The sequence below is a fragment of the Oncorhynchus mykiss genome, chromosome 3, assembly GCF_013265735.2.
Source record: "Oncorhynchus mykiss isolate Arlee chromosome 3, USDA_OmykA_1.1, whole genome shotgun sequence".
Lineage (NCBI taxonomy): Eukaryota > Metazoa > Chordata > Actinopteri > Salmoniformes > Salmonidae > Oncorhynchus > Oncorhynchus mykiss.
The window spans coordinates 19,171,617-19,192,376 of NC_048567.1; the positions used below are offsets into that span (position 1 = coordinate 19,171,617).

The 20,760-nt window shown below is 45.4% G+C and overlaps 1 protein-coding gene across 1 annotated transcript in view; it reads right to left on the reverse strand.

Annotated features, from left to right (window-relative positions):
• The window catches only part of LOC110511176 (zinc finger protein ZFPM2-like), a 216,857-nt gene that overhangs the window by 106,105 nt on the left and 89,992 nt on the right, over positions 1-20,760 (reverse strand). The window contains exon 3 of the mRNA XM_036971043.1: positions 8,918-9,019. Coding sequence (XP_036826938.1) covers positions 8,918-9,019 — 102 coding nt within the window. The remainder of the gene's footprint in view (positions 1-8,917; positions 9,020-20,760) is intronic.

The window sequence follows — 20,760 nt, forward strand, 5'->3', positions numbered from 1 at the left end:
GTTGGACCTTCGTAACGCTTACCATCTCGTGCGCATCAGGGAGGGGGACGAGTGGAAGACGGCGTTTAACACTCCGTTAGGGCACTTTGAATACCGGGTTCTTCCTTTCGGCCTCGCTAACGCTCCAGCTGTCTTTCAGGCATTAGTCAATGATGTCCTGAGAGACATGCTGAACATCTTTGTTTTCGTTTACCTTGACGATATCCTGATTTTTTCACCGTCACTCCAGATTCATGTTCAGCACGTTCGACGTGTCCTCCAGCGCCTTTTAGAGAATTGTCTTTTTGTGAAGGCTGAGAAGTGCACTTTTCATGCCCCCTCCGTCACATTTCTCGGTTCTGTTATTTCCGCTGAAGGCATTAAGATGGATCCCGCTAAGGTCCAAGCTGTCATTGATTGGCCCGTCCCTAAGTCACGCGTCGAGCTGCAGCGCTTTCTCGGCTTCGCGAACTTCTATCGTCGTTTCATCCGTAATTTCGGTCAGGTGGCAGCTCCTCTCACAGCCCTTACTTCTGTCAAGACGTGCTTTAAGTGGTCCGTTTCCGCCCAGGGAGCTTTTGATCTCCTCAAGAATCGTTTTACATCCGCTCCTATCCTTGTTACACCTGACGTCTCTAGACAGTTCGTTGTCGAGGTTGACGCGTCAGAGGTGGGCGTGGGAGCCATCCTTTCTCAGCGCTCCCTCTCTGACGACAAGGTCCACCCATGCGCGTATTTTTCTCATCGCCTGTCGCCGTCGGAACGTAACTATGATGTGGGTAACCGCGAACTGCTCGCCATCCGGTTAGCCCTAGGCGAATGGCGACAGTGGTTGGAGGGGGCGACCGTTCCTTTTGTCGTTTGGACTGACCATAGGAACCTTGAGTACATCCGTTCTGCCAAACGACTTAATGCGCGTCAGGCGCGTTGGGCGCTGTTTTTCGCTCGTTTCGAGTTCGTGATTTCTTATCGTCCGGGCTCTAAGAACACCAAGCCTGATGCTTTGTCTCGTCTCTTCAGTTCTTCAGTAGCCTCCACTGACCCCGAGGGGATTCTCCCTGAGGGGCGTGTTGTCGGGTTGACTGTCTGGGGAATTGAGAGGCAGGTAAAACAAGCGCTCACTCACACTCCGTCGCCGCGCGCTTGTCCTAGGAACCTTCTTTTCGTTCCCGTTCCTACTCGTCTGGCCGTTCTTCAGTGGGCTCACTCTGCCAAGTTAGCCGGCCACCCTGGCGTTCGGGGTACGCTTGCTTCCATTCGCCAGCGTTTTTGGTGGCCCACCCGGGAGCATGACACGCGTCGTTTCGTGGCTGCTTGTTCGGTCTGCGCGCAGACTAAGTCCGGTAACTCTCCTCCTGCCGGCCGTCTCAGGCCGCTTCCTATTCCCTCTCGACCGTGGTCTCACATCGCCTTAGATTTTGTCACCGGACTGCCTTCGTCAGCGGGGAAGACTGTTATTCTTACGGTTGTCGATAGGTTCTCTAAGGCGGCTCATTTCATTCCCCTTGCTAAGCTTCCTTCTGCTAAAGAGACGGCACAAATCATCATCGAGAATGTTTTCAGAATTCATGGCCTTCCGTCAGACGTCGTTTCGGACAGAGGTCCGCAATTCACGTCTCAATTTTGGAGGGAGTTTTCCCGTTTGATTGGGGCTTCCGTCAGTCTCTCTTCCGGCTTTCACCCCCAGTCTAACGGTCAAGCAGAACGGGCCAATCAGACTATTGGTCGCATCTTACGCAGTCTTTCTTTTCGTAACCCTGCGTCTTGGTCAGAACAGCTCCCCTGGGCAGAATACGCCCACAACTCGCTTCCTTCGTCTGCGACCGGGCTATCTCCTTTTCAGAGTAGCCTCGGGTACCAGCCTCCGCTGTTCTCATCTCAGTTCGCCGAGTCCAGCGTCCCCTCCGCTCAGGCTTTTGTCCAACGTTGCGAGCGCACCTGGAAGAGGGTCAGGTCTGCACTTTGCCGTTATAGGACGCAGACTGTGAGGGCTGCTAATAAGCGTAGAACTAAGAGTCCTAGATATTGTCGCGGTCAGAGAGTTTGGCTCTCCACTCAGAACCTTCCCCTTAAGACGGCTTCTCGCAAGTTGACCCCGCGGTTCATTGGTCCGTTCCGTATTTCTCGGGTCATTAATCCTGTCGCAGTTCGACTTCTTCTTCCGCGATACCTTCGTCGCGTCCACCCGGTCTTCCATGTCTCCTGCATCAAGCCCGTCCTTCGCGCCCCCGCTCGTCTTCCCCCCCCCCCCCCATCCTTGTCGAGGGCGCACCCATCTACAGGGTCCGTAGAATTTTGGACATGCGTCCTCGGGGCCGTGGTCACCAGTACCTCGTAGATTGGGAGGGGTACGGTCCTGAGGAGAGGAGTTGGGTTCCCTCTCGGGACGTGCTGGACCGTGCGCTGATCGAGGATTTCCTCCGTTGCCGCCAGGTTTCCTCCTCGAGTGCGCCAGGAGGCGCTCGGTGAGTGGGGGGGTACTGTCATGTACTGTCATGTTGTGTCTTGTCTCTGTCCTTTCCCTTCACCCTGTCTCCCTCTGCTGGTCGTTGTTAGGTTACCTTTTCTCCCCCGCTTTCCCCCAGCTGTTCCTTGTCTCCTCTAACTACCCATTCACCCCGTTTCCCACCTGTTCCCTTTTTCCCTCTGATTAGGTCCCTATATCTCTCTCTGTTTCTGTTCCTGTCCTTGTCGGATTCTTGTTTGTTGTGTTTCATGCCTGAGCCAGACTATCGTCATGTTTGCTGTAACCTTGTCCTGTCCTGTCGGAATCTGCCGGTCTATCTGAGCCTACCTATGTTTGGTTATTAAAGAAGCTCTGTTTAAGTTAGTTCGCTTTTGGGTCCTCATTCACTCACCATAACACAATCGATAGAATCTATATCTATTGACTATTTTAAGGACACTGTTGCAGCCAACATACTGTACATAAGAAAACTATTACTCAAAATACCTAGAATGATATTAACAGCAATTTAATTCAGTCCTATTTTAGATGATATAACTAACAGCCATGAAGTTTTGCCATAAAGCCTCTTAGTACAGTATATCGGATCAGTGAGTACATTTGCATGAAAGAACTGCAGCATATGAGTGAAGAGATTTCTCTAATCTCGTTGCATATTTAATCAACACAATCAAACATTATTTTCATGGTGTGTGTGTGTGTGTGTGTGTGTGTGTGTGTGTGTGTGTGTGCGTGTGTGTGTGCGTGTGTGTGTAGGCTTCACATGTATGTGTGTGTGTGAGGAAGTGAATGTAGTGTGAAGTAGAGAGAGCATAGCAAGTTTCTATTTTGCAGTGTGGAGTACCAGGTTAGATGTTCACCACAATTTCAGAAAAACCTTGATGTGAAAATGAGTGCTGAGATTGCAGTTTAGTTTCCATGTTTTCATTCCCAAAGTTCCTAGCTGTTCTTCAGAGTTTCATCTGAAATCTCATCATTATTTTTCCAATACTTGATAAAAAGCTTTGAATAAAACCACTGGGAAAGATAAAACATCCCTTTGAGAGAGAATCGCTATGATGCACGTCCAAATATGTTGATTTGAGGAAAAAATGTATAAACAACTTGAACGAGTCTCCTCAGTTTTTGCTGAAATAAAAGTCCAGACTACGTCTGTAAGTCTACTTAAAATGCTTTAGGTACTGTATGTATCTATCCGATGAGGTGGTTGCTACACCCTGGTCTTATGATCATTCTGCCCAGACAGGCAGTTCTACAGGTGAGGTGGTTGCTACACCCTGGTCTTATGATCATTCTGCCCAGACAGGCAGTTCTACAGGTGAGGTGGTTGCTACACCCTGGTCTTATGATCATTCTGCCCAGACAGGCAGTTCTACAGACGGGGTGGTTGCTACACCCTGGTCTTATGATCATTCTGCCCAGACAGGAAGTTCTACAGACAAGGTGGTTGCTACACCCTGGTCTTATGATCATTCTGCCCAGACAGGCAGTTCTACAGACAAGGTGGTTGCTACACCCTGGTCTTATGATCATTCTGCCCAGACAGGCAGTTCTACAGACGTATGATCTTCATTTTAATACCCTGTTGCAGGAGAATTGTCCCGCAATGCAGGAAATGTAAAACTTGTCATGTATTTGAGGTTTAAAAAGGCTTCTGAAGTTTGTAATTTCCATTTTGAAATGTCAGACTTGATTTTCCTTTAAGAAAAACGTATCAACCCCTACAATAATGTCCATTAATTCTAATCCCATGATAATTCACATTTTCTGTTGCTGCAGGATTATTTTCCTGCTGTAGTAAACTGGGTCAAATTAAGATCCTACATCTGTATCAAACCATTCAAATGGGTTTTGCGAGCTACATTTCCGGCATTCAAAAGCTCTGCAAACTCCTCCTGAAGGATTCATCTACATCCTAATATTTCCAATCCAATTTAACCGGAGCAGTCGGAGTGGTCTGAGCACTAGTTTACCAATCTCTGCTTTCCAAGACTCTGTGTGCTGAAGACTTGAGGGGTTCAATCAATGGTGCTTTGATCTCGACTGGAACTATAATTATTTAACATTGTTACAAGGATTTCTCTAATCCATCCTAGCATTAAATCCCTTTTACCCCTCATCTTCTGCAGCCCTAATCTGAATCTGTGCACTCCGTTTGTCTCTTTCTTTCATTCCAGCACCCCTTCCTCCCTCCTTCCTTACCACATCCTCAATTAATGGACTTCAGAGTCAGAATTAAAAATGCACTGTTGCCGTGCAGAACTTGTCAGGTGCCAGAAGAACTCTAATTAACAGTGTGTGTGTGTTCAGGATGGAGTCTTCTAGAGGTGTGATGACAAGGGTCTGTATAGGCAGTGTGCTGCCCCAGCCTGCGGACTGGGGTCGTCTCACAGTTACCTCATAGTGTGCTATAATTATGTCGCCACAAACATGAAGGTGTACGGGGGAATTCATAGCTTTTTTTATATCCCATTTGGACAACAATCCTACTACACTGCATCTGCTGTATTATACTGTATCTGCTCTATTATACTGCATCTGCTGTATTATACTGTATCTGCTGTATTATACTGTATCTGCTGTATTATACTGTATCTGCTGTATTATACTGTATCTGCTGTATTATACTGTATCTGCTCTATTATACTGCATCTGCTGTATTATACTGTATCTGCTGTATTATACTGTATCTGCTGTATTATACTGTATCTGCTGTATTATACTGTATCGGCATTCAGGTCATTATCGCCTGGAGTACACCGATGTAGGATCGGTATACTCAAATTAAGATCCTACATCTGTCAACCCTAATCTGTTTGTTTTGGTTTCATTCGTTTGGTTCATTCTGACTCTCAACAAAGAGGGCCAGCGGTCCCTCTGTCCGTTCCTCCGTCCTCAAACATTTGTGACTGTGTTTCACAGTGATATAAATAGCAGCACAGCGATGGCAAACATTTGTCGAGGCACCTGCCACGGTATCGTGGCCATCTGCTCTACAAATTCTCCTCGCGTGACATATGTGCATAAAACCTGAAACATCGCCATCGGCACACACTCAAAGGTGGGCTGGAGTAAAAACTGTGAGACTACTGGAGTCTTCATCTGAGGACAGACATGTTTTGCCGTGCAGCTTTTGATGACTTGATGAAGGGGATAGGATAGGGGAGGGCTCTGTTCCTGTCTGACCGTCGGACATCGTCTCGGAGGGCCACTCCTTCAGCTGACCCCAACCTGTCCGACCGTGGCTCATGCCCAGCTGGCACAGAGCGAAGGGTAGGTGGACAGGGCTGTGCCCGTTCAGGACCAGTCAAGCAGAAAGAATTATGGGCAAGGTGATCATCACTTCCGCTCACTTGTTTGTGTTTAGTGCTCTCCTCCCTTCTCCTTCCCTGCCCCTGTTTCCTTCACAAACCTTCTCACCCAGCTGCTGGTGCAATCTTGGACGCATTATCTTCAAGTAAGACTGTTTGTCAGATGTATCTTACTTAGTACAAATAGAGGCAGCGTGTTGTTTAGTTTATTTGAACAGTACAATGACATGGTATCATGCTAACATGAGATGGAAGATTACATTATGTTTACAGATATACATCACAGTGTCTGCTTAATCAGCCATGTAAGCCCAAGCTAACAACTGCATTCCTACAAACGTAGGGAGAACGTTTTACTCTGTACAGTATCGAGACAAAACCACACGAGAAGCAACGAGAGAGAGCCTCCTGTGAAACTAACTGAGTTTCCTTGTCTTTTCACGGGGGTGTGTCTCATAAGAGCAGACCAGTAGATTAGAATGTGCAGAAGTTCATTAGAAGCTGACGCTAGCTAAAACCCACCACTCTCATTTAGCCTTGAGGATCAGCGACAGATCTGTATCGGAGACAAAGTAGTCCATGGGAATGAGTGAAGAACAGCAGTACTTCACAGTCAGGGTTATCTCCCATCATTATACATGGATTTCAAATATCCATGACGCCAAATGAACATGAAACAGCAGATCTCTGTGCTGATTGCTTCAGGGATGACATGGTTATATTGAGAACTCCCTGGGTGTTCTCTGTTCTATGAGAGAACTGACTTCAGAGGCAGAACACCCATCAGATTAATGAGTCACATGGTTCTACTGTCATACTATACAGGAAGGAACACTGGAAAAGTAGTAGTTCCAATGGCTGTGGGTTTCGCATGGTGCTGGAAACACCAATGTTGTGGGTTCGATTCCTACAAGGGCCACATAAACGTGTCACTGTCCGTGTCAACTGTTCTGTAAGTAACTTTGGATAAAAGAGTCTTCTAAACGACTATATTACAACACTTACACGGTACATAAAGATGAAAAGATCAATTAGAGAATGTACTGTTAGCTGCTTTAGTCATTTTATCGACAGAGGAAAATGTCCAGGGTGGTTGAATAGGAGCACCAAAGACAGGTGAGGACGCAACAGCCATTATACATCCTATTCAGACACACACTGAGTGATTCAAAATGATCCGGTGCTGATCTTTATCGCACCTGCTTAAACTTAAGCCAAGAAATAACAAAGAGTTTGAATGCTACCACTATCTGAACATTTACAAAGAGATTACAGCGTAGACAGTCTCAAACTAAATACATTTGCTTTTAATCTCTTTGAACAGGAAGCCATGTAATTTCAAAATGTTCGTATCTGATTGTCTGATTTCCCTCTTTATTCAAATTATAACATGCCCATCTGACTTTTCCAACACAATGGGAAAAATTAAAAAGGGAAATGACCTTTCATGGCAGGCGTGATGGGATAGTGAATGGCATTATTATGCTCTAAGATTCCTTTCTCGCCCACTGCCCACAAAGACAACAGAGGGAGTGCCAGCCACATCCGGCTCTGAAACTATGTCTCTCTCATGGACTAGTAGATCATAAAGGATGTAAAGAAATACTAATGAGACTACCTGGAACTGAGGGAGTGCACCTTAAGTGTAGTAATGATGATATACTAACTTATATGAGTATGGGTCCTTGGGGCTTTGACCAGGTAGATAGATACATGCCTGTATGTAAGAGGGTTCCGTGAGACAATACTGCTATCTCATCTGAAGTCATGTTTCTGGAGTTAGAGTTTGAAAGAATGAGTATGAGGCAGTATGAGGCAGACAATACAGGGTCATGTTCATTAGGGCACACTGTATCAAAATGTTTGCCAACGGTAAACTGAAATCTCTATTAGTATTGGACAAGTTCAGTCAGGTAGTTCAGTTAGGTAGGAGAAACGTTTTCTCCGTATTGAACACCCCCAACCCCCAGTCAGTCCAGCAGTCAGTGTTCTGTTATGAGTCTGTAATTCTCAATATTCTGACGGCTAAGGACAGAGAGAGAGAGAGAGAGAGAGAGAGAATAGAGACAGAGAGAGATCGGTGAATAATTACAGCCAGTCAGAGCTCCCATCCCATCCTATCTCCCTTTCAAAGACAGCAGTATTTTTAAGCTCAGCGTTTTCCCCCGGCCCAAAGGGCCTTCTCTTCGTCATGTGATGCCTGCTGTCTTTTTGTCATGGTGGCCCCCATAGTTGAGCGCTGACCCCCTCAGCCCTGTCTCCTGACTGATCACAGTGATGTTTTATTACTGTCAGCCTCTCTAATCTTTAACCAGCAATGCTCATTTCCTTCCTCAGATTTAAATGCAAATGTAAAATTTAATGATAAATGCATTATCTGATAGGGGCCGATAACACTGATTCACTGTCAGTATAAAATACACACCGCAGGGGGCTTCAGCACCAGCATAACTTGTCCAAATCCCACTTCTATAAACGTATGTACCTGCTGCAATAAATTCTTAAGGTCATATGCATTAGAAGGGAATCATATTTTGTGTGTTCAGCAATGTGAATGTAACACCCTCAACAGTAATTGCTGTGTTGCTATCTTGTTCCACGTATTATCCATCACTTTGATGAAGTGACTTTTAAGACGAACAAAAAAAACAAGATACAACCATTTTTTCGAAACTCTTGTGAAGAACAGCAAGGGGAGTCTGCATGGTAAAATGAGATGTTCAAAGAGAAAATAAATATAGTACATTTTTTTAATTCTAAGCTTTCTTTCGGGGTTTCATTCTATGTTCAAGCACATATACCATAAGATTAAGAGCAAAGCAATTTCACCCACCCATTCAACACTGGTAAGTTAACTTATATTAATGATAATATACTCATTCAGCTCCCCACATCACTTTTCCCAGTTTTTCATCTATTGTTGTTAGAAACCACATTTTATCCCAACTTTAGAGACTTTTGCGGTTTATATCTCATGTGCTTTGCTCTTTCCCTCTCTAGTAGGGGCATTCCATTCCCAGCGGGCAAAATATGTCATTAGATGTCATTAAAAAAAGTCACTTCCTGGTTGAAATATGGCTTTCTGGTTGAGGGATGTCAGATTTCTGCAGGACAACCAGACGACAACCATCAGAGAGAGAGAGAAATGACGTAGACTTACTTGGTCCATCCCAATCCTCTGGTCCTATAGCTGGGTGTCTGGTCTTCTCACACTGCCCGTCCATGTCTGACTCCCCTGCTTCTCCACTGCCATCTTCTTCACCTGTAGACAGACGGGGACATGGGACACACAGATTGGTCATGTTTAGTGACATCACTCACAGTTGAATCATATTGTTGCCAGACCACGTTTGATCGAGGAGCACCCATATAATAGAGTTTAAACAACTGTTATCAGGGCCTTCAGAAAGTATTCATACCTGTGGACTTCCACATGTTGTTGTGTTGCAGCCTGAAGTCAATAATGAATTAGAGCAATGTCTCATTTACATAAGTATTCACACCCCAAAGTCAATACATGTTAGAATCACCTTTGGCAGCCATTACAGCTGTGAGTCTTTCTGGGTACGTCTCTAAGAGCTTTGCACACCTGGATTCTATGATATTTGCTCATTATTCTTAAAACGTTTCTTCAAGCTCTGTCAAGCTGGTTGTTCATTATTGCTAGACAGCCATTCTTGCCATAGATTTTCAAGCCGATTTTAGTCAAAACCATAACTACTACAGGCCATTCACTGTCCTCTTGGTAAGCAACTCCAGTGTAGATTTGGTCTTGTGTTTTAGGTGATTGCCCTGCTGAAAGATACATTTGTCTCCCAGTGGCTGATGGAAAGCAGACTGAACCAGGTTTTCCTCTAGGATTTTGCCTGGGCTTAGCTCTATTCCATATATTTCTATCCTAAAACCTCCCTGGCCTTTGTAGATGACTAGTGCTGAACGATTAGTTCTTTTTGAGGTCGATTCGGTTTTGGTTCGATTTTTCAAAAAACAATCACGATTTTCGATGATGTTTTCAATACATTTTTTGTAACATGAAATGCACTATGCATTATGGAGGTTGAATGCGGTAACAACAAAGAATAAAACTATTCATCCGAGTCGCATGATGGTAGTGACTGCTCATTACTGCTTCAGTTATTAAAATGGCTTTACTTCAATCAAATATTTGAGTTGTTGTGTATATTACATTTGTTTTATTCAATGACTTTATTATTTCATTCCAAGTCATCTCATCTCTATAGAGCTGCTGCCTATGCTGTCTGACAAAAACACTATTTTACTTGTTCTTCAAAGTAAATAAAGCATCCTTTTATGACTGCCGAATACCAACTACCAATTACTTAGAACATGTATTTTCAGGTAGAGATACCTCTCGAAGCAACTGCTCTCTAAGTATCCCACCTGAATCGAGCATTCTTCTGTCTCTTATATAGCAGGCGTACAAGAAGAAACAGACCGGACACGTAGGAGCGCAATGGATTATGGTAATTGTGGGTAATTATCAAGTTATCTGTGCTAAACTATGTACACCATTATCCTGTTGGAAACTACAACTCCCTACTACATCGCACAGTTCGGGCATGATCTGATTTATCTCTACAGAAACTGAAGCGCATTGAGCTCACAGAAAGAAAAAAAATGAATGAAATGGAACTCAAATAATTGAACCAATGTCCATAAATTAGTTGTTTAAAAAACAAAAAAGAACCAACATTTAGATGAATTGCTCAGCGCTACCGATGACAAGCATACCCATAACATGATGCAGCCATCACCATGCTTGAAAATAAGAAGAATGGCACTCAGTGATGTGTTGTGTTGGATTTTTCAAAACATTACGCTTTATATTCAGGACATAGAGTTCATTTCTTTGCCAATTTTTTTGCAGTTTTACTTTAATTATTACAAACAGAATGAATGTTTTGGAATATATGTATTCTGTACAGTCTTCCTTCTTTTCACTCTGTTATTTACGTTAGCATTGTGAAGTAACTACAATGTTGTTGATCCATCCTCCCTATCACAGCCTTTAAACTGTTTTAATGTCACCATTGGCCTCATGGTGAAATCCCTGAGCGGTTTCCTTCCTCTCGGAGTTAGGAAGGATGTCACTATCTTTGTAGTAACTAGGTGTATTGATAAACCATCCAAAGTGTCATTCATAATTTCACCATGCTCAAAGGGATGCTTTTTTAATTTTTACCCATCTACCAATATGTGCCGTTCTTTGCGAGGCATTGGAAAAAATCTCTCGTATTTGTGGTTGAATCTGTGTTTGAAATTCACTGCTCAACTGAGGGGCCTTACAGATAATTGTGTATGTGGGGTACAGAGACGATGTCGTCATTCAAAACTCATGTTATACACTATTATTGCACACAGAGTGAGTCCATTCAACTTGTTATGTGACTTGTTAAGCACATTTTTACTCCTGAACTTATTTAGGCTTGCCATAACAAAGGGGTTGAATACTTATTGACTCAACATTTCAGCTTTCATTATTAATTAATTTTGGGTATTGTGTGGCCAGTGACACAAACTCTCAGTTTAATAAATATTACATCCAGGCTATAATACAACAAAATGTGGAAAAAGTCAAGGGATATGAAAACTTTTTGAAGGTACTGTAACTCATGTTAAAGGTCTATGGCTCAAAACAATAAATAAATGGTTATGTTAGCTATATATACAATTTTCTTAACATTACTCAATGTCACCCCAGCTTTGAATACATGGTCTTATTGTTACTATGTAATAGTCCAGTACAATGCATTGAATTGCAAGAAGTATCACGTGTGTGTAACTGTGGGACCAGAGGCTGGTGCAGCTGTAACACTGTTATCTAGCAGAGTTCCCAGGAGTTACCATACAGGAGGAAGCCCATGTTTAGCAGGAAGGAAGGAGGAGCAAAAAAGTTGGGAGAGCAAGAAAAAAGAGAGTGAGAGAGAGAGGAAGGTGGCTATTTATTACTGTTTGATCTATTGTGGGGGAGGGAGAATGTGTGTTCTAGCAGATTTACAGTCTCAGGGCTGAGGCTCAGAAAGAGAGAGAGGGAGAGAGCTAGACAGGGAGAGAGGAGAGAAGGAGATGGGGGGGGGGGGGGATATTTAAATGCATTGTTGAACATACAGCACTACACAGCCACAGCAACCACTGTGATGGGAATGCTACTTACCAGCACCGTAGATTTTCCTTGAAAACCTCTTCTGTTTTGCATGTCCAAGTCCACTATATAGACCCAGATAATTAAGTTGTTCTATATCAAACCCCTTGTCTTGCTCTAAACCCAATATATGTGGCTAAAAACACTAGCACAGTGGGGGGAGACTGTTGGATAAGACCGCCTGCAAAATGATTAGAATGTAAAAATGTCCCCAGCCCTGTCTACAGTCTCTGAGCTGTACTGCTGGTGGTAGGCTTGTCCTTAGTGGAGGGGACACTTAGTTCTATCTGGTCACATCATCTTTTCCGTTGCCTTGATGTGTTAAACCTACAGAGTACGTCCAAGGGCGTTGATGGGTTATATTTAGACTTCATCGAAGAAGGAAGCAGAGGGATGGATTTAGGTACTGTGACTACTACTACTACTGGCTCTGGCTAAAAGTAGTGTACTATAAGGTAAATAGAGTGTCATATCGGACACGTCTATACAGTCCAGAATAAGGCCTTAACATTGTGTCCATCCTGGGTTCATCTTCAGATCAACCGACACTCACTACGCTTGTTTGGCTTTCTACAGACATGGCTCACTTCAAAGAAGGCAGCAGACACTGCCAAAAGGATAGCAGCTTCCTGCCTCTCTGTGTGAGAGAGAAAAAAAAGTCCAAGTGAAGGAAGCCTGCAGCACTGTCCTACGAACAGTAACATGAGGTCACAGTGACCCAGTTTAGCTTATGCAAGTGTCTGCTTGGGATGGCGAAATTCTCCCCCTTTCCTTCCTTCCCAGTAGGTATTATCAGTGAGCCCACTCTCTCAATCCGCCTCGCTATTTACTGTTGGGGGCCTGGAGTACAGTTAGCTGGAGACGCTCTTTAGCATACTGGGGATCACTAGGCGTTATGACGAGGATAACAAAGGGCGAATATCAACAGTTCCTTTCAGTGGAGCGAGTTTAAAGAAGCCGGGTGAGATAACATTAAAGGCAGTACCTTGATCTCAGGCGAACATGTTAAGCCCTGCAATGAAACGTATTGGAAGTGTTTAATTACAGCTCAGGAAATGAAGCTACAAGATGATTCCTTAATTAAGCAGTGATTACAGATTCCCTGCTGCCTTCTACCTAACCACCGTTTGCAATGCATTTTAAACACAATCGCCCAGGCAACCTCACAGAGATGAACAATGTCACAGGCAAGCACTGGGCTTGATGAAGTTTCCTCTCTAGCGAATGTCGCACGGGAAACCAGCGAGGAGGAACATGTTGTAGCAGTATGCAGGCTACAGTATGATAAAGATACAGGGATACATACAGCCTCTTCGTGATTTCAATGTGCATGAGCTATCTCAAAACCTTTTTGCCATACGAACAGACTATTAAAGCATTCTGTTTCATTCAGAGGGGGCTGTGTTTGATAGCACTGCTTTCTTGCCGTGTTATCAAAGGATACAGATTGTCAATGATCTACATTATAGTCTATGTCACAATAACCTACCGCTGGCTAAAATCCCTTTCCTTGTGCAATTAAATGAAGACATTTAGGGGTGAATGAGAAAAAGAATGTATCTGAGAGTGAGAATGGAAAAAGGTGAAGTGAAGAGTATGAGGTAGGGTAGGGTAGAATGGGGTATGGTAGGGTAGAATGGGGTATGGTAGGGTAGAATGGGGTATGGTAGGGTAGAATGGGGTAGGGTAGGGTAGAATGGGGTATGGTAGGGTAGCATGGGGTAGGGTAGGGTAGAATGGGGTATGGTAGGGTAGAATGGGGTATGGTAGGGTAGAATGGGGTATGGTAGGGTAGAATGGGGTATGGTAGGGTAGAATGGGGTAGGGTAGGGTAGAATGGGGTATGGTAGGGTAGCATGGGGTAGGGTAGGGTAGAATGGGGTATGGTAGGGTAGCATGGGGTAGGGTAGCATGAGGTACGTTAGGGTAGAATGGGGTAGGGTAGGGTAGAATGGGGTAGGGTAGGGTAGAATGGGGTAGGGTAGAATGGGGTAGTATAGGGTAGAATGGGGTAGGGTAGGTTAGAATGGGGTAGGGTAGGGTAGAATGGGGTAGGGTAGAATGGGGTAGGGTAGGGTAGAATGGGGTAGGTTAGAATGGGGTATGGTAGGGTAGCATGGGGTAGGGTAGTATGGGGTAAGGTAGCATGGGGTAGGGTAGGGCAGAATGGGGTAGGGTAGGGTAGAATGGGGTATGGTAGGGTAGCATGGGGTAGGGTAGCATGAGGTAGGTTAGGGTAGAATGGGGTAGGGTAGGGTAGAATGGGGTAGGGTAGGGTAGAATGGGGTAGGGTAGAATGGGGTAGTATAGGGTAGAATGGGGTAGGGTAGGTTAGAATGGGGTAGGGTAGGGTAGAATGAGGTAGGGTAGGTTAGAATGGGGAAGGGTAGGGTAGAATGGGGTAGGTTAGAATGGGGTATGGTAGGGTAGCATGGGGTAGGGTAGTATGGGGTAAGGTAGCATGGGGTAGGGTAGGGCAGAATGGGGTAGGGTAGGGTGGAAAGGGGGATGGTAGGGTAGCATGGGGTAGGTTAGGGTAGAATGGGGTAGGGTAGAATGGGGTAGGGTAGTATGGGGTAGGGTAGAATGGGGTAGGGTAGGGTAGTATGGGGTACGGTGGCATGGGGTAAGGTAGTATGGGGTAGGATAGGGTGGAATGGGGTAGGTTGGGTAGAATGGGGTAGGGTAGGGTAGTATGGGGTAGGGTGGTATGGGGTAGGGTGGCATGGGATAGGGTAGAATGGGGTAGTATGGGGTGTTGTAGCATGGGGTAGCTTGGGGTGGGGTAGCAAGCGGTAGGGTAGGGTAGCATGCGGTAGGGTAGTATGGGGTAAGGTAGCATGGGGTAGGGTAGGGCAGAATGGGGTAGGGTAGGGTAGAATGGGGTATGGTAGGGTAGCATGGGGTAGGGTAGCATGAGGTAGGTTAGGGTAGAATGGGGTAGGGTAGGGTAGAATGGGGTAGGGTAGGGTAGAATGGGGTAGGGTAGAATGGGGTAGTATAGGGTAGAATGGGGTAGGGTAGGTTAGAATGGGGTAGGGTAGGGTAGAATGAGGTAGGGTAGGTTAGAATGGGGAAGGGTAGGGTAGAATGGGGTAGGTTAGAATGGGGTATGGTAGGGTAGCATGGGGTAGGGTAGTATGGGGTAAGGTAGCATGGGGTAGGGTAGGGTAGAATGGGGTAGGGTAGGGTGGAAAGGGGGATGGTAGGGTAGCATGGGGTAGGTTAGGGTAGAATGGGGTAGGGTAGAATGGGGTAGGGTAGTATGGGGTAGGGTAGAATGGGGTAGGGTAGGGTAGTATGGGGTACGGTGGCATGGGGTAAGGTAGTATGGGGTAGGATAGGGTGGAATGGGGTAGGTTGGGTAGAATGGGGTAGGGTAGGGTAGTATGGGGTAGGGTGGTATGGGGTAGGGTGGCATGGGATAGGGTAGAATGGGGTAGTATGGGGTGTTGTAGCATGGGGTAGCTTGGGGTGGGGTAGCAAGCGGTAGGGTAGGGTAGCATGCGGTAGGGTAGGCTAGTATGGGGTAGGGTTAGGTAGTATGTGGTAGGGTAATTTAGCATGGGGTTAGGGTAGGGTAGTATGGGGTAGGGTAGGGTAGTATGGGGTAGTATGGGGTGGGGTAGCATGGGATAGCATGGGTAGGGTAGGGTAGAATGGGGTAGGGTAGTGTATCATGGTGTAGGGTAGGGTAGAATGGGGTAGGGTAGGGTTTTATGGGGTAGGGTAGAGTATTATGGGGTAGGGTGGGTTGGCATGGTGTAGGGTAGGGTAGTATGGGGTAGGGTGGGGGTTATGGGATAGGGTGGGGTATTATGGGGTAGGGTAGTACAGGGTAGGTTGGGGTAGCATGGGGTAGGGTAGGATGGAGTAGGGTAGGGTAGCATGGGGTAGGGTAGGGTTGCATGGGGTAGGGTAGCATGGGGTAGGGGAGTATTGGGTAGGGAAAGGGGGCATGTGGTAGGGTAGGGTAGAATGGGGTAGGGTAGAATAGGGTAGCATGGGGTAGGGTAGGATGGGGTAGAATGGGGTAGGGTGGCATGGGGTAGGGTAGGGTTGCATGGGGCAGGGGAGCATGAGGTAGGGGAGCATGGGGTAGGGAAAGGGGGCATGGGGTAGGTTAGCATGGGGTAGGGTAGGATAGGGTAGCATGGGGTAGGGTACAGAGCACATTGTATGTTAGGGCAGAGTTTGCAGGCATGTGTCAGTGAGCTGTTAGAATCAGGCCTCCCTATCGCTGCTTCATCAAAGGACAGCCTCTCCAGCCAAATCACAGTCACACACAGTCGGGTGCCACACATCCAGGTCAATAAGCGTATAGGCGATTTACACAAACAACTCCTCCAGCAAGGTAGGAACAAAGTCATATTGGCTTTTTCTCTCCCTTTTAGCATTGTCTCTGCCAAGGAAGCCCTTGAAAATGTCAATCTGGTTCGCGTGCGACTTTAAGGAGCTCAGAGCCGCCTAATCTGGCCAGCCAGCCAACAGACAGGTTGCTACTCCCTCTACAAGGTCTTATTGTAGCATGGAGAATGATGATGTTTGAATGATGTCAGTAAAGCAGATGGTTACTGTATGTTTAAACCACCTTAGGAAGCGTTAGGTCAAGGTTAGGATTTAGGATTGGGTTCGACCATAGATCTACGTTAGTCTCAAGGTTGTCATGATAACCAAACTGCTATCAAGATCACATCGCTTTCTAATGAAGATAAACTAGCTAAATCTAGTCAAAGGCAAAAGACAGAAGGTCATTCGTGTTTAAAGGAGGTTGTTGATACAGTAAATACCGTGTCGTGATCAGCCATTCCAAAAAGACACTGTCTCCACCAAAGTCAAGCATAGCTGTAAGACTTCTGTCTCTGCTCTCAGAAGAACCATTACAGAGAATACATCATACATCTTACAGAGATAAGGGCAAACCCCCCCCACCAACACTATGCAGTGGAGCTCTCCAATGGAGGGAGCTTATTAGTGAATAAGCCTTGCCACTGTCTCTTTAACTGCCAATAAATTCCCATCATTACAGAATCTGGCAGTTTTCCTGGGCGTCTGCGCCGGGTTTTATCTCCCTCTCTCTCCAGTCTGGGAGCATGTAGATCTGGCCCCGTTAGATTGTCATACTTAACAAACATTCATGATTCATTTCCTCCACTGAGTCAAATGGGGCTAAAGGGATGTCTCGATTCATCTTATCGTGCCACAAATTAGCATTTCCCATATTCCTCAGAATCAACTGTGCATTAAAATGCCACAGTTACCATTCCAGATTCCAGGCAGCTGTGGCCCCCAAATAATGTGTTCTGTTGGTGGATCCTGATTATTTCTGAATGGCACAAAGAGTGAATTCTGCCACTTCGTGTTTGCTGCTATACGTCTCTGACTGACTAGGATTCAGATTAGCCATTGAAAGGTCAAATCGAAGGTCAATGTGATTTTGAATTTACCACAATGAGCATCCTACCAGATATTCAGGTCCCCTTCAACTGTGAGAAAGTAAACTGTGTATGACTGCATTGTGATGCCATAATTTGGGTCTATTACCGGTGATTGGGGAAAAAAATGCAATCGTCTCATTCTTACAAATGCAATTACATGCATGTCATATGGTCACTGTATGCACTTTACTACCATCAGAATCACATGTAATCAATAACAATCTATGTACATTAAAGTGGCTTTTCATCATCAGTAAATAGGCGAATCTCACACGCACGCACACACACACACACACACACACACACACACACACACACACACACACACACACACACACACACACACACACACACACACACACACACACACACACACACACACACACACACACACACACACACACACACACACACACACACACACACAGAGCAGCTTGTGCCAAAACTTCACATCCATCCCCCATCCCCTTCCCACTCATATTTCCACAACAATAAAAAGGGGTACAAGAACAAGGTGAAATTTCACAATTTCAGTAAAAGTGATGCCACTCTGTAAATAAAATGGCATCTTTCTCACAATTATGGCTCTGGGAGTGACAACAGAGTATAAATCCTGCCTCTGCGTTCAGTTCACTAGCAGGTGGACCGTGCACAGGACGTTGTTTGAGAAGAGATTCTTTAAACTCCAAGGTTGTTTCTGCAGGGGTGTGGAAGGTGGGGGTGTGTGTGGTTTGTCCAGAGTGCTCATGGGTAGAAGCCCTCTCTCTAACTGAATGTTGGTTCACATGCTCTCCTCTCACAGAGCTTCCCTGTTCTATTCTAGCTGGCTACTTCATTTCACACCAATGTATGTTTCAGAGCCATTATGACATGTGGTGTCACTGACAGACAAGAGCCTCTCTATCATTTCATAGTAGATGAGTAGGCATGGGTAAAACTGAAGAGTGACACTCTCCAAGTAGTTGAAGGTGTCCACAAAGTGGAACGCTTAGACAGTTTGCAGAAACACAGATTACATACATGACATTCTGAATAAGAATGTCTTTAAGGGAAAGGGATTCTGGAAAAGAATAGACTCATTCTTTGTTAAAACATTGGACGACGCAGGCCTCCCGAGTGGTGCAGTGGTCTAAGGCACTGCATCTCAGTGCTAGCTGTGCCACTAGAGATTCTGGTTCAAGTCCAGGCTCTGCTGCAGCCGACCGCGACCGAGAGACCCATGGGGCGGCACACAATTGACCCAGCGTCATCCGGGTTAGGGGAAGGTTTGGCAGGCAGGGATGTCCACGTCCCATCGCGCTCTAAAGACTCCTGTCGCGGGCCAGGAACAGTACACGTTGACACGGTCGCCAGGTGTACGGTGTTTCCTCCGACACATTGGTGTGGCTGCTTTCCGGGTTAGATGGGCATTGTGTCAAGAAGCTGGGGCTTACTTGGGTCGTATTTCGGAGGACGCACAGCTCCCGACCTTCACCTCTCCCGAGTCCGTGCGGGAGTTGCAACAATGAGACAAGACTGTAACTACCAATAGAATATCACGAAAAAGGGGTAAAAGTACAAAAACAAAAACATTGGACCACGCAACAACAACAACAAAAATGTATGACGCCTGCTGCCAAACAGACACGACAGCTGACTTAATAAGACTCAAGTGCCCCAAGCAGCTGTCAAAAGACAAGGTGACGACATAGTATGGTGTGTCGGCGTATCTTCACTACACACCGCACATAGAACCAGCAAACGTCCCCCTCGCAAAAGGTCCCCCTCGCAAAACAGGTTTCTGACCTCAAGGGTCTTTTCCTGGTTAAAAGACGTAAACAAAAGGTCATCAATAACAGGTGCAGGACAGGAACAGAAGAATGCACAGGTTCCAGAGTCAACCAACCATGGCCCTATGAATTGTGTGAAGAGTCTCAGTCACGACCAAGTCAAGTCTCGCTGGGGCGTCAAGGTGCTCCCACCAGTTATCTGAAGGAGGCCCTGCCTTTTCTGCAAAGGTAAGGCAGAAGGGTACGACTCTGGTGCCATTCAACTTCTTGACCTTTGCGCCTTTAAGCGGCTTTGCTACTTCACCGCACTCCGATCAAAGTTAATAAGTGCTTCATATGTTAATGAAAATTGGTCCTCCTCTTTGTGTTCCCACAGCTTTTTAATACCTATTATAGGCTCCAACTTTTAATGGAGGTTTTAGGTCCCTGTGACAAGCCCATTTCGCAGAGTGACTACACAGATACAAGGCTAAGCCAAGACCACAAAGTCCCACAGTGTGGTCCAGCGGAAACCTTCCTTCACAGGGGAGACCGTATTCTCCGAGAGGGAGGAGAGGAGGAAGAGAAGGAAGAGAAGATAAAGGCCATGGGGATGAGTGGCTGCTTTAAAACCTACGTTTAACTCCGCACCGGACTAATTACACCACGGCCATCACATTTGAGAGGGTTTAGTTAATCAAGGGGCCCTTTTTTTCCTCCTATAGTCGAGGAATAACACAGTTAAACCGTTTAATGCTGGTCCAGGATTGCGTCTTGTTTAAATCGCAGGCACTTTCAACATAAGTGGGGTAAATTTAAGCCACTCAGACACAGGTTTAAATGAGGTTTAAAGAGATCTCACTGAGCAATTGAACATGGCTGGAAAATGGCTATACCTGATGATTGAGCAGAATTTGCAACGACAAAAAATAAAAGAAAGTTGGATAGGACATCACTTGGGTTTTAAGAGGAAGTGGGACACTTAGCTAAGCTCAGATAGTGAAAGTCTAAAAAACATCTGACTGGTAAAAATTGTACATGACAAGGGAAAGATTGTTTAAGTATCTCGAAAACGAACAGTTGGCATTTCGGATAACTCTTACTTTATTCCAAAACATCAGAAAGTGAAAGGAGATTTGAGGCTTGGTCTTATCCAAGACAAAGGAGGCATCAAATGGTTTCTCCAGGGCTGTGAATCACAATCTATTCAGTGGTTCTCCTGTTGCAGTGCATACCTCTCACAATATACAGTTATACCAGAGGTGTTGCTGTTAAATCACATTTCGGAACGTTTTCAAAATATACATTTTTTAAAAACCTTTTTTTGAAGAACAAAGGGGCACTGTTATTGATATGATTATTGAGGGCATAGCCTACGCAAAGCATGAAAATAGTTATTTTTTGAAGACGTTTTCAAATCCTAAAAGTTTAGAGGTGTGAAAAATAAAGAATAATTCAAAACATTTCTTGTTGAAGGAAAAGGAGACGTGAGACATTCAAAGTATTGGTTCTTCATTAAAAAGCAAATTTATGGCATTCATGAGCCAGTAATTCTGGGGACACCTGGGGCACTAAAACCCAAGAACTGGGGGTATGTGTGTGTGTGTGTGTGTGTGTGTGTGTGTGTGTGTGTGTGTGTGTGTGTGTGTGTGTG